General features: G+C 44.8%; 1 protein-coding gene across 4 annotated transcripts in view; it reads right to left on the bottom strand.

Annotated features, from left to right (window-relative positions):
- Positions 1 to 13,049, bottom strand: part of CCNY (cyclin Y) — a 224,634-nt gene that overhangs the window by 56,856 nt on the left and 154,729 nt on the right. For all 4 annotated transcript variants that reach the window (XM_077808317.1, XM_077808318.1, XM_077808319.1 and 1 more), the window contains one exon: positions 816 to 916. In XM_077808317.1, coding sequence (XP_077664443.1) covers positions 816 to 916 — 101 coding nt within the window. The remainder of the gene's footprint in view (positions 1 to 815; positions 917 to 13,049) is intronic.

The raw sequence follows: 13,049 nt of genomic DNA, 5'->3' as shown, positions 1-13,049 counted from the left end.
TGTAAATACCTTTGCAGCATGGATCATGATTTAACACACTTTACATTAAATGGGTATACCCAACAATAGAGATACTACGGATGATTGGAATCTGAGCAGGATTCAAATAGCAACTTTTTCTTTTCTTTTTAAATTTTTAAAGAATGTAAGGTGCTTGGCCATCTAGTCTCCCATTTTCCCTCCACTGTACAGAACGTAGAGGAAAGAACAATGCTCCAAACACCAGCTGCATTTCCACATGATCTAAACGTAAAAGTTTTCTAGCAAAGACGGTAACTAACCTAGCTGTGCTGAGAATCCACGTGAAGACGAGCCAGAGGCGCACTCCCTACACAAGGCTGCCCATTGTCAGTTCATTGCTGTGTAGTACTTGCCTGCACTGAATGTGGAAGCCAAATCTGGAAGTACTGTATTTTCAACCCCGAAAGAAGCAGGAAGTTCTGGAAATCTCATCGGATTTCACAAGTACTGGATAAACAAATAGGTATCTTAACTTTCGGGTGCTCATCCAAAGCAAACCAACCAATCTGAGGCTGGTTCACTCATCACGAGTACAACTGAAATCCCTGATCACTCCATTCTTGTGAGAACATGTGCAGTGCGGATAGTTATGGCATGACCCTAGAAGGAGCTGAGCATCAAAAATCTTTATTACAAAAAAAAAAAAAAAACAACCTTTAGAAAATCCCAGCCATTACCTCTGCACACACACAAAACCCCCACTATTTTGTAGCTTGGTCTCTGCAGTGCCTGCTTAGCAGTTGTTCAGAAATAATTAAATATATGTTTAAGTCAAAGAATTTAACATCACCCACCATTTAATTGTATACTTGAGGTTTGGTTGACTGACTGTGCTGTCATCCAGGAAAATAGTGGAGCAGGAACTGTATTTCCTCCTCAGTTGCCCAGGAGGATGCTAGGAAATAACATGCAAAAGAATAATAGCAATTATATAATACAAAGATCTTTTTCCAAGGAGACATCACAATTAAGAAGTAGCTGAGAGAGAGAGAAATCACTCTCTCAAAGTTGATCATGTCTCGAAGAAATTTAGAAATGTCAAAAACAATCCTATATAAAAATCAAAATGATCCCTTCCCCACCCAATGGTTCTTTCTTAAAAGCACAAAAAGCCACAAGTGATCTAAACACCTACCCGAGAATTCATTCTGTGTCACCCCACCTGCCTTCCCAAACACTTTCAGCATCCACATTTAGAAAGCAAACATGAGCAAGTTCTGCACTCTGGTCCTCATTTCAAAAAGAACAGGAGAGTGTGCATCAATGGAAAGGAGAGGACAAAAGGGGATTTAGAAATGGACATGAAACAGGTAATGGGGAGAGTTTGAGAGAGGAAAGAAGAATAAAGCACTGAAGATTATACAATGGGGGAGAAAGGGAAAATCAAGGGGAAAATACCTTGGCGAACAGAAGGCTTAGAGCAAAAATGCCCCCACAAAACATTTTAAAAGTATGAGAAAATATAAGTTAGTCAGTCTGAGGAACACTAGATAAAACATATGAAAACAAAAATGAATTTTTCCTTTAATTAGAAAATTTGCTTCCTACAAAACTTCAGCCCTGATTCACCACTATCTGAGCAGCACTCGGACTTGGCGGAGAGCAGTGGCCACAGGGAGCCAGTCTGAAACTGAGTGATAGCTAGCAAGAATGCCAAGCTCAAGAAAGGCCTTCACCAACGGCCCTTCCATTAGCTGGTAAAAAGTAGCTTACACTTTGCCTCCCTAAAGAAAAATTTTAACCATCTCCATTATCAGCCCTCAGTTAACGACTTTCCACTGGTTTTCCCTGGCCTGTTCTCTCTGCCTGGCACTGTGACTAAGTGGAAGAGATTTGGGTCAGCAATATCAGAGAGACAACTGAATCAATGGAGCTATGCCGATTTGTAGCAGCTGAGGACCTGGCCCATGGTATCCTGACTCCCATCTCAGTGCTCCTTTCCAGATCTAGTCTATGCAATGTGCCTGTGATCTATAAATGCATCACCAGCACTCTGTTATCTCACTCTAGTTCTAAAATTAAGGTCTAGTAACTTTTCCCATTTAAGTTCTGGACCTTCTTTGGTAACATGCACTAACTCGACTCCAGTGATAAAAACTGTATGCATTTCTGTTCCTGTTTTTTCCCTATGTCTGGGCAAAAGCATTAGAAGACTTTTGCAACTTTGAAACAGATCAGGTTTTTATAATGCACATCTTGGGACGTCTTTGTTCAAATGATTTTGCAGCTTCCCCACAACTCTATCCAGGCCCCTGACTTCACCCATAAATTTTCAGGTTGCTTTACATTTTCTTGGAAAGGGTGCAAAATCTGGTATACAGCAGAAAATTACCTGCAACCTTAACTATGGAAAGGTTATCACCTGGGAGTTCAGAAATACACTTGGCATTAATTTGAGAACTTTTAATCCATCTATACCCAAGCTATTAACATATGTAACACATGAGGTAAAAAAAGTGAAAGCACTCAGTGTGATAACATGGTAAAATATACTACTACTATCTGGTACTGCGGGATGTGGAAGAAATGACTAAGCTTCACGTGATTTACAACTTCTGTCCCATCATCTGCTATTTCATAGTTCTATATTAGGTTCTTCAGTACATTTCACAACCATGATGTTCACTTCTGACAGGAATAAAACCAGAGTAAGTCAGATTCATTCGCAGTGGCTCTTATTTGGTATCTGAACAAAATGAACATGTACAGACAGAATACTATCATAACCCCACCCCCAAAACAAAAGACTTTGAAAAATCCAATTATACTTTTTAAATGTCAAAGAACATTTTTGTTATAAAATTTAAGATAAATAGGATTGGAATAACTAAATACAATCAGTAGACTTTTCTACTGTAATAAGTAACAACGAAAAGCAATGTCATAACACCACCATCACTTTATGCTTACACAAGTAAACAGTATTTACATTTAATCTGAGTAAGTACTAAACCAAAGCCCTAGCATGGCGCTGGTAAGCACAACATTTCTGAAAGTACCATACAGGAACCCACTATTCTGCATATATGAACATCGGACCCATAAAAGAGAGAGCAACATTTCCAATTCCAAGTCTGCAATGCCATCTGACCCCACTGCTATGCCAAAGAATGGATTCCCTGTCTTTCCCAACTCCCTCTTTGGAAAGACACATTTGGTTCCACATTTTGTCATCCTGGTCTATGCAAGAGGTCATTGGAAGGCACAGAGCCTCGCCAATAAGCTAAGGGCTTGTCTACAGAGCTGGTTTGGAATTTTTGGATTAAACTTTTTTGTTGGAAAATGGTGATTTATTGAAAGCACAACTTTAAGTGAGAATGTAACAGTTTCTACTAAACTTTTGTCAGGAAAGGTTTGCAATTTTTGGAAAAAACAAAGGGGGAGAGAGAGAGAAAGAGAGCTTTGCCCCAGAATAGCCAATAGCCTACTGGTTAGGGCACTCACCTGGGATGTGAGAGATTCACATTTAAATCAGCGTCTGACTCAGGCAGAGCTGGGACCTGAACCTGGGTCTCACACACCCCATGTGAGTGCCCTAACTACTAGGCTATTGACTGTTCCAGGGTGAGTCTTGCTCTCCCTCTTTTTGTGAAAAACATCAGAAGGTCTCAGTTCTGACCTGACGCAGATCAGGAAATTTTTCAAAATCTCAAGAGTTTTCATAAGACAGGAGAACAGTTTGTTGGCCAGCTCTACTTGGCTACACATTAAAGTTATCCAGGAACAAGATAGGGTGTGAATTGAAAGGGGAATACCTATTCCTAAATAACCCATGTGTAGACAAGCCTTAACAACTGCAGAGGCAAGGGAGTTCTCTACAACTTGAGCGAAGGACAACAGCCCAGGCAATAGGCCATGATCCCTAACACCTATTCATCCAATGTTGTGGCAGACTACATCCAGTGGAATGGGGAAGTGTGCTTCCGAAAGTGGTGCCCTCAGAAGTGGATCTGTTGTGGCTCCAAACAGTCCTATCAAATTTGTTGACATGCCAGAGAGACAGGATGCACCGCAGAGGAGAAGGAAGACTGGCAACCCCTATTGTAGCTCAACTTCTTCGTAGTATGGTCCTCAGCTTGCCAGAAGTCATAGGATGGCACTGGGGTTGAGGACGTATGGCTTGTGGCATGGGGGCCAGAGAGTAAATCCCCAGGGAGGGTATAGAGGCCTTTGAATCTTTTAGAGAGTGAAGAGCACTGTCAGTGTGCTTGCTGAATAATTCCACGCTCTCAAAGGGCCGGTCCTTGATTGTGGCCTATACAACCCTAGGGATGCCTTATGCTTGGAGCCATGATGCTCTGAACAGTCACCACTGTGGCCATAAATCTGGCTGCAGTGTCAAAGGTTTCCAAGTGCTGCCTGTAAAGCCATCTTGGCCACCAATTGGCCTTTCTTGATTATATCCCAGAGTTCCTCCTTCCAGTCATGCAGGAGTTGAGAGAAATGGTTTTCACTCTGTCCCAAGTCAAAAAAGTTGTATTTGGCCAGTAAGGCTTTGGAATTTGCCACTCAGTTGTAAAGAGATAGAGCAGTAAGATTTTCTCCCAGACAGCTCAAGCCCCTTTGGGTCCTTAGCCTTAGAAGTACTTTTGTTTGATTTAAAATGTTTGTATTTTGCCAAAACAACCCGGGTTGGGGTGGGGGGCAGAAACATATTCAAACGCAGATTGAGGGACCTAGCACCATTTCTCTACCTGTTTTACAGTTGGTATTGTGTCTGCCACAAGGCCTTGGCTGGGTTGAACAGCCCCTCATTTATAGGAAGGATTTATCTGGTCGAGCTAGGGATTGTCAAATGTCAAAAACCTTTGAGATTTCTCCAAGACTAAAGTCTCCAACTCTAGAGTCTCAGGATTCTTATAAGGAGCTCTTGAAATGACATGGAGTAATCGGTGCCAAAGGCACTGCCTCACTGGCTGACAAAGGTAACAGCTCCTTTGATAGTGAAATAGGATGCTGCTGTTGCTCTGTCCCAGGGTCTGGGTCTTCCTGGTGATCTGGCCAGAAAAGCAGATAGGAGTGACCTCTTCCTCAAATCTGCTGGAGAGCAGCTCCTAGAGGCAGGTGAGGCAAGACCCCAGTAGGTCCAACAGAGCCACGGCACATGCTGTAGCAGTATGGCTGGGTTGTTCGGTATCAGCCAGTCCAATGCCATTCCTGCTGCACAGGTGACTGAGCCCAGAGGAAGAGCTGGCAGACATCAGTGATACTGACCACAGGTTCCAGAGAGTGTCCTTTGCTTGAAGATGGCAAGAACATATGTCCTGGTGACTGAGAAGAGGCACAAACCACCTCTGTGGGTGGTGCCACGGTATACCGCACTCTCAGTACAAGGGTTTGCATCAGTATCAGCAGGTATCTTGCATCAGTATCAGCAGGTTTCCCCAGTGGTACAGGCTGCAATGCCAGAGCTCAGATCAGTGCTGGAGAAGACTCTTTCTGTGCCACAGGCTGCTGCTTATCACCAGCCCCTGACACCATGAGGGGCTTGGTGGCTTTTCCCCTGAGACCTTAGGTGGCCTGTCTTTATGAGAGACACAAAGCTCTGTTTGGCATCTGCTTATGTGCCTCTCAGAGCTGGACTTCAGTGCTGGCATCGGCTTCAGTTCCAGGGGTGTTTATGGTGCCAACTTTGGTAGTGGCACTAATGCCAGGTCTCTCCTCATCTTCTTTTTACAGTCACCTGCCTACTAGGCCGGGCACGGGATGAAGCTGGCTTGTCTGCTGCCTGGACACTGGCACTCATCCCCTTTGGATCCAAAGAGACCTTCATAGATTGCTCCAAGGAGGTGAGGCTTCAACTGAGCGTCTCATGACTTATGCATTATTATGGAGAACGAAAGGCACAATGAGCAACGTCTTGGTATACAGGAATCTCCCTAAGCTGAAGAGGCATCTGCTTTGTCCATCTTTCAATGTCATTAGCCCATCACAGGATGGGTAGAGCTTGAAGCCTGCAGGTTTCTAATCTGCCATGTTGAGAAGCCCTGTGTGGGGAAGTTTGTCCTGTAAATATTCCATCCAGATAGGTCAATATCACTCATGGAGGCTGTGTGCCAAAGAATCAGAAGAGTTCTGAAGGCTTTATGAAGAGTGTGAAGAAATTTAGCCAAAGGCAAAAAGACCTAGCAGGTCAGACACTCACAGGGTTCCATCTTGCTGCCACAGGTGATAAGGGAGATCGTGACCACCCTAGCCCTCTCTCCTTTCATACAGGAGCACAGGGGTGCAGGCATGACCCTGAAGGATGCTGCTATTCAAAAAATTCTGATCTTGTACACAAGACGAAAGCTTACTCACAGTGGGATTCACACTTACATATAGTGGAAGAACCTGTAATCTGCCCTGATAACAATTCGTTCCTGAGCTGAGACTCTCTCTGCTATTTCAGCACATAACTCATTTCATGGTGAAATTAAACACCCATGGAAAACATGGGTTTTATCAAAAAGGTGCCAAAAGCGTTTCAATTAAAAGTAACATCGAACTGCTACGGTCCCAATGAATCGGTGAGAAGCCACTCACCCTAATATCATAAATGATAAATGTGCCAGCAGATCATCAGGTGGCTTCCTAAAACAAGACAGTCTCTCAGCAGGAGTACTTCAGCCTGCCAGAGGAACAAGTTGTCTCAAGCAGAGGACATGGATGCCCTTTGGCTATATAAACACAATTCAGTGCATAGTCAGATCCATTTAGTCAAGGGCTCAGATCCACGGAGATGAGCACAGTATTCGCCTAGATTAACAGATCTAGTAGGCACTTTGTCCCTTCTTGTGGCCTTGAAAGACCCACAAAGAGCGATTTAGTAACCCTAAATTCTGGTGTTACATGGAGGTGGAACTACGAGGTCCTAACCACATCTAGGGTTTGTCAAAGCCACTCTTTTGGGAAGGCAGGAGGGTAGACAGGTGGAAAGTATGACCATGTAAAACACAGAGTTAATTTTGGGTACAGTCTTAAAAGAAAACATTGAGGAGTATCAGGAAAGAAAAATAGCCTAAACTGGGCAGTGAGCTCCAGCGCTAGGTGCTAAAGTAGCAGCTTCTAGTATTTAAAGACAAAACAGGGAGACTGACCTACAGACAAAGCAGTGAAGACAAAGATAATGAAGAACAAGGTTCATATTCCAGGCAGCAATTGATTGTTGAAGCTTGATTTCTAGCTTTTAACCATCCAGAAGTATATGACAGCTCACCATAAGGTATGTAAAATGAAGCAGTGTCCCAACCCATCTTTAAGAAAATGCCAAGATCAAAGGGATGAAGAAAGAGGGAACTCTGAGTCCGCTTAGGGAACAGTTCTAGATGTGGTACTTCAATTTTTTACTTACTGATGTACAGGATGTTAGGAGGGGACCAGTAGCACTACTGGTGATGCTTGTCCGAAGCTCTGCACAGTAGATTACTAAGAAATAGATCTGCTTTAGGTCGAAGATAAACCAGATTCCTAAACATTTAAATTATGATAGCATGACTTGCAGAAAGGGGAGAGCAAGGGGTAAAACTGGACTGAAATCAGCACATTAATGGGACAGTAGTTGCTATCTCAATTGTGGGGAGGCTAGCCCCTCCCTCTCTATAATAAAATACCACATATCTCCAGAAACTGAAACCTAGGCCCTACAGCTAAAGGAAGACCTCAAATAGCATTAGGTTCTTTTCTAAGGCCTGGTCTACACTACGAGTTTATGTCGGATTTAGCAGCATTAAATCAAATTAACCCTGCACCCATCAACACAACGAAGCCATTTTTTTTTTTACATAAAGGGCTCTTAAAACCGATTTCTGTACTCCTCCCCGACGACGGGATTAGCGCTGAAATCGACATCGCCGTTTCGAATTAGGGTTAGTGTGGATGCAATTTGAAGGTATTGGCCTCTGGGAGCTACCCCACAGTGCACCATTGTGACCGCTCTGGACAGCGCTCTGAACTCTGATGCACTGGCCAAGTGTACAGGAAAAGCCCCGGGAACCTTTGAATCTCATTTCCTGTTTGACCAGGCGAGCTCATCAGCACAGGTGACCATGCAGTCCCAGAATCGAAAAAGAGCTCCAGCATGGACCAAACGGTAAGTACCGGATCTGATCGCTGTATGGGGAGAGGAATCCGTGCTATCAGAACTACGTTCCAAAAGACGAAATGCCAAAACATTTCAAAAAATCTCCGAGGCCATGAGGGACAGAGGCTACAGCAGGGAGTCAACACAGTGCCGCATGAAACTTAAGGAGCTCAGACAAACACACCAGAAAACCAAAGAATCAAATGGACGCTCCGGGACAGAGCCCCAGACATGCCGCTTCTACGCTGAGCTGCATGCAGTTCTAGGGGGGGCTGCCACCACTACCCCACCCCAGTCCGTGGACTCCGATGATGGGGTACTCTCCGCCATGCCTGAGGATTTTGCGGATGCGGAAAATGAGGAGGAGGAGCAGGAGGAGCTTGAGGAGGGCACACAGCACACCGTTCTCCCCGACAGCCACGATCCTTTTTATCACCCTGACTGAAATACCCTCCCAAGCCAACGAAGCCGGAGAAGGGAACTCTGGGGAGTGTACCTTTTAAAATATAATACATGTTATAAAAGCAAGCATTTTTTAACCATTGAGTAGCCCTGAGAACTTGGGATGCATTCATGGCCAGTATAAGATGCAAAATGCGACCTTGTACCAAAATCAAATGTGCTATGTAATTTGAATAGTGTTATTCACCGTGAAAGAGTATAGCCATTGCTCTGTAAATGTATCTTTTTAAATACTGCACTCCCTTTTTTCCCCCAGCAACTGCAAATGTTTCAAGCCTCCCTCCTCCGTCCCAAAGGCTATCTCAGATAAGGCGGCAAAAAAAAAAAAAACCACACTTGCGATGACGTTCTCTGAGCTCATGCAGTCGTCCGGCACTGGCAGAGCTCAGCAGAATGTGTGGAGGGACACAATAGCAGAGTACAGGACAGTGGCTGATGAACGTGAGGGAGAGGTGGCGGCAGAAAGATCAGAGGAGGCATGATGCAATGCTGGGATCAAACGGACATGCTCTGGCGCCTGGTGGAGGTTCATGAATGGCAGCAGGATCACAGACTGCTGCTGCAGCCCCTGTTTAACCGCCCTCCCTCCTCCCCAAGTTCCATCGCCTCCTCACCCAGATGCCCAAGAACACGGGGGGGAGGCGGCTCTGGGCACCCAACCACTCCACCTTAGTGGACAGCCCAAGCAACAGAAGGCTGGCATTCAACAAGTTTTAAAGTGGCCTTTTCCTACCTCCTCCCACACCCCACCTGGGCTACCTTGTGAGTTATCTCCCTATTTTTATAATCAATTAATAAAGAATACATGTTTTTTAAACGATAGTGACTTTATTTCTTTCGCAAGCAGGCATGAAACTGGTTTTCAAAGCTTCTCTGATGCGCAGCACTTCCTGCTGTGCTCTTCTAACCGCCCTGGTGTCTGGCTGCGCGTATTCAGCAGCCAGACGATTTGCCTTAACCTCCCACCCCACCATAAATGTCTCCCCCTTACTCTCACAGAGATTGTGGAGCACACAGCAAGCAGCAATAACAATGGGAATATTGGTTTTGCTGAGGTCTGAGCGAGTCAGTAAACTGTGCCAGCGACCCTTTAAACGTCCAAATGCACATTCTACCACCATTCTGCACTTGCTCAGCCTATAGTTGAACAGCTCCTTACTACTGTCCAGGGTGCCTGTGTACAGCTTCATGAGCCAGGGCAACGATAACTATAGGCATTTCAACATCCACAGCAGTTATATTCTGGTCTGGGAAGTAAGTCCCTTCCTGCAGCTGTTTAAACAGACCAGAGTTCCTGAAGACACGAGCGCCATGAACCTTTCCCGGCCATCCACGCTGATGTTGGTGAAACGTCCCTTGTGATCCACCAGTGCTTGCAGCACCATTGAAAAGTACCCCTTGTGGTTTATGTACTGGCTGCCCTGGTGGTCCAGTAGCAAGATAGGGATATAGGTTCCGTCTATAGTCCCACCACAGTTAGGGAATCCCATTGCAGCAAAGCCAACTAGTATGACCTGCACATTTCCCAGAGTCTCTACCTTTGATAGCAGCAGCCCAATGATTGCATTGGCTACTTGCATCACAGCACTCCCACAGTAGATTTGCCCACTCCAAACTGATTATCGACTGACCAGTAGCTGTCTGGCATTGCTATTGACACTCACTTGTGAACTGTGGGGGCTGCTCTCATCTTGGTATTCTTGCGCTTCAGGGCAGGGGAAAGCAAGTCACAAAGTTCCATGAAAGTGCCCTTATGCATGCGAAAGTTTCGGAGCCACTATGAATCATCCCACACCTGCAACACTATGCTTGTTTCCTGTGCCCAGAATCGGCGTTCCATGGCATGAGCCTGCCCCAGCAACACCATGATCTTCAAATTGCTGGGGACCACGGTCCTCATCACCGCGCAGCCGACACCTCCTCGCCTGTTTTTTCAGGTGCTGGTTCTGCATAAACTGCATGACAATGCGCGAGGTGTTTACAATGGTCATAACTGCTGCGGTGAGCTGAATGGGCTCCACGCTTGCCGCGCTATGGCGTCTGCTCGGGCAATCCAGGGAAAAGGGCGCGAAATGATTGTCTGCTGTTGCTTTCACAGAGGGAGGGAGGATTGAGTGATGACATTTACTCATAACCACCCGCGACAAATTTTTGACCCCATCAGGCATTGGGAGCTCAGCTCAGAATTCCAAGGGGCAGCGGGGACTGCGGGATAGCTACCCACAGTGCACCGCTCGGAACGTCGACACTTGCCACGGTACTGTGGACGCACACCGCCGAATTAATGCGCTTAGTGTGGACGCATGCACTCGACTTTATACAATCTGTTCCCAAAAATCGACTTCTGCAAAATCGGAGTACTTTCGTAGTGTAGACGTGGCCCAAGCCACAACCAGCAAATGGGGGTTGAAGGAACGGGTAAAGAATTGCTTTGGAGTCCTATTTTCACAGGTCAAAAAGATGTGCTTCTGAAGCGTCCATGCAGATTTCTTTGGCTGGCGAGGATTTTAGCTCTTTCCTCCATGAAAGGTCAGGGTCATCAACGTTTTACCAAATTTAGTTAGAGGACAGAGCTGGCATATAAAACAGAGTGTATTTAATGAGATTTGTAAGGAAGAGGCATACAAAGTGGAGAAATGTGTTAGACTTGTTACAGCACCTGAATATTTTAGAATGTTCCTATAAAATATGCAGGTGCTGTAACAAGAACTTTCATTTCAGCCAGGAGCTTTTCGAGCTGTTAAAATCAACTGTTTTGTCACAGGACATTCGTAACTCTAAGGGAACACTGCTGCTCTATTTGGCACCATATTCCACCTTGTTACTTTCATAACTTCCAATCCAATAAAAGATATTACCTCACCTACCTTGTCTTCTCTCTCTCTGTGTTTATGTTTTTTATTTTTTACAGTTCTCTGTATGAACTGTTCAAATCTTAAACACAAGGTGTCTTACCCAAACCAGAACAGCTGTAAGACCGATGCTCGCTGAAAAAAGACAAAAATCACAAGCTTTGCAGATTGTATCACAGTTGTTGTTGTTGTTGTTGTGAGAAGACAAGACAAAATGTAAACTGCTTCATGTTCAGTCAGTGCAAAAGGATAAATCCCTCTGGGGCCTGATTTAAAAATGACTGAAAAAGTTAAAATGAGATTTGCAGGATTTTGTTTTTTGTCGGTGTTTTTAAACCAAAAGGCACTGCAAATTATTTATCTGCCATCAGCTCCAGGAAAGTAGAGGCTGGTGACATCCAAAAACAAGTAGGCAAAACTGGCGTGTAAAGGTATGTCAGGAGCCAACTTACAGCTAGAGGTTAAGACTGGGACTGTTTCTGACTCAAACAGGATAGGACAAAGCCTATTCTGAGGACTCTCCATTGCGTCAGGCTGTGATTTAGGCCATGTCTACATTAGTGAGTTATAGTGGCTCAGCTGTGCTGATGCAGCTGTCCCACTGTAAGATCACTTGTGTAACTACTCTATGCTGATGGTAGAGAGCACTCCACTGACACAATAAAACCACCTCAACGACTGGCGGCAGCCATGTCGGCTGGGAGAAGCTCTCCCGCAGCCATTCTGCTGTGTACACTGCCACGTATGCTGGCAAAACTTATGTCACTTCGGGGTGTGTTTTTTTCATACCACAGAGTGACATAAGTTTTGTCAGCATAAGTGGTAATGTAAACATGGTCTCTGTTCTGATACCCGTTTTCTTCACTGAAGCAACATGATTTTATGCGTCAGTGAGAGAAACTCGCCAAAATTAGTCAAACTACACAATACCGTGACTTGTAGCATGCTGCACAATATGACCGAACCCTTCAATGAATGGCTAGATGCTTATAGTTGTCTCAATGAACAGAAGTAGCAGGAGAGACTCTCTTTGTACCGAAGCTTGGTCTACACTATGAATTTATGTCGGTATAACTACGTTGCCCGGGGTGTGGGGGTGATATAGTTATACTGACCTAACCCCAGTGTAGACAGCACTATGTTGATGGGAGAGCTTCTCCCATCGACATAGCTACTGCCTCTCGGGGAAGCGGAGTACCTATCCCAATGGGCGACTCTCTCCCACTGGTGTAGGTAGTTTCTTTGATGCTGCACTGCTGTAACTGTAGTTAAGCCCTAAGTTGTACTTTGATATGGTGGCGTCTTCACTACAAAACACAATCCAGTTTAACCAATTATTAAACTCCATTGCACATAACCATCCTATCACATGGTCTGGTGCCATCCTTAGCTTATTAGGCTGACCCACATTTTAACCTGGTTCAAAAACAGTGCCCTAGCCTAGGTCTCTACTGGGGTGTAAGCACAGTTTTTGAACCCAATTGTAGTATAGTTTGGCACCAGACACACAGACTATGCAATCCACATGAGAGCATAGTTGAGCTCCAAATGACTTTGTTAACAGTTCATAAATTTTGTTTCTGTAGCATACACAGGGCCTTCCTTAACTACTGATAACACATATCCAATTCTAGCAATGGGTTTTAGAGACT

This window comes from Eretmochelys imbricata, chromosome 2 (assembly GCF_965152235.1).
Source record: "Eretmochelys imbricata isolate rEreImb1 chromosome 2, rEreImb1.hap1, whole genome shotgun sequence".
NCBI lineage: Eukaryota > Metazoa > Chordata > Testudines > Cheloniidae > Eretmochelys > Eretmochelys imbricata.
The sequence above is the reverse complement of the archived record's forward strand: the minus strand, read 5'-3'. Positions and strand labels throughout refer to the sequence as shown.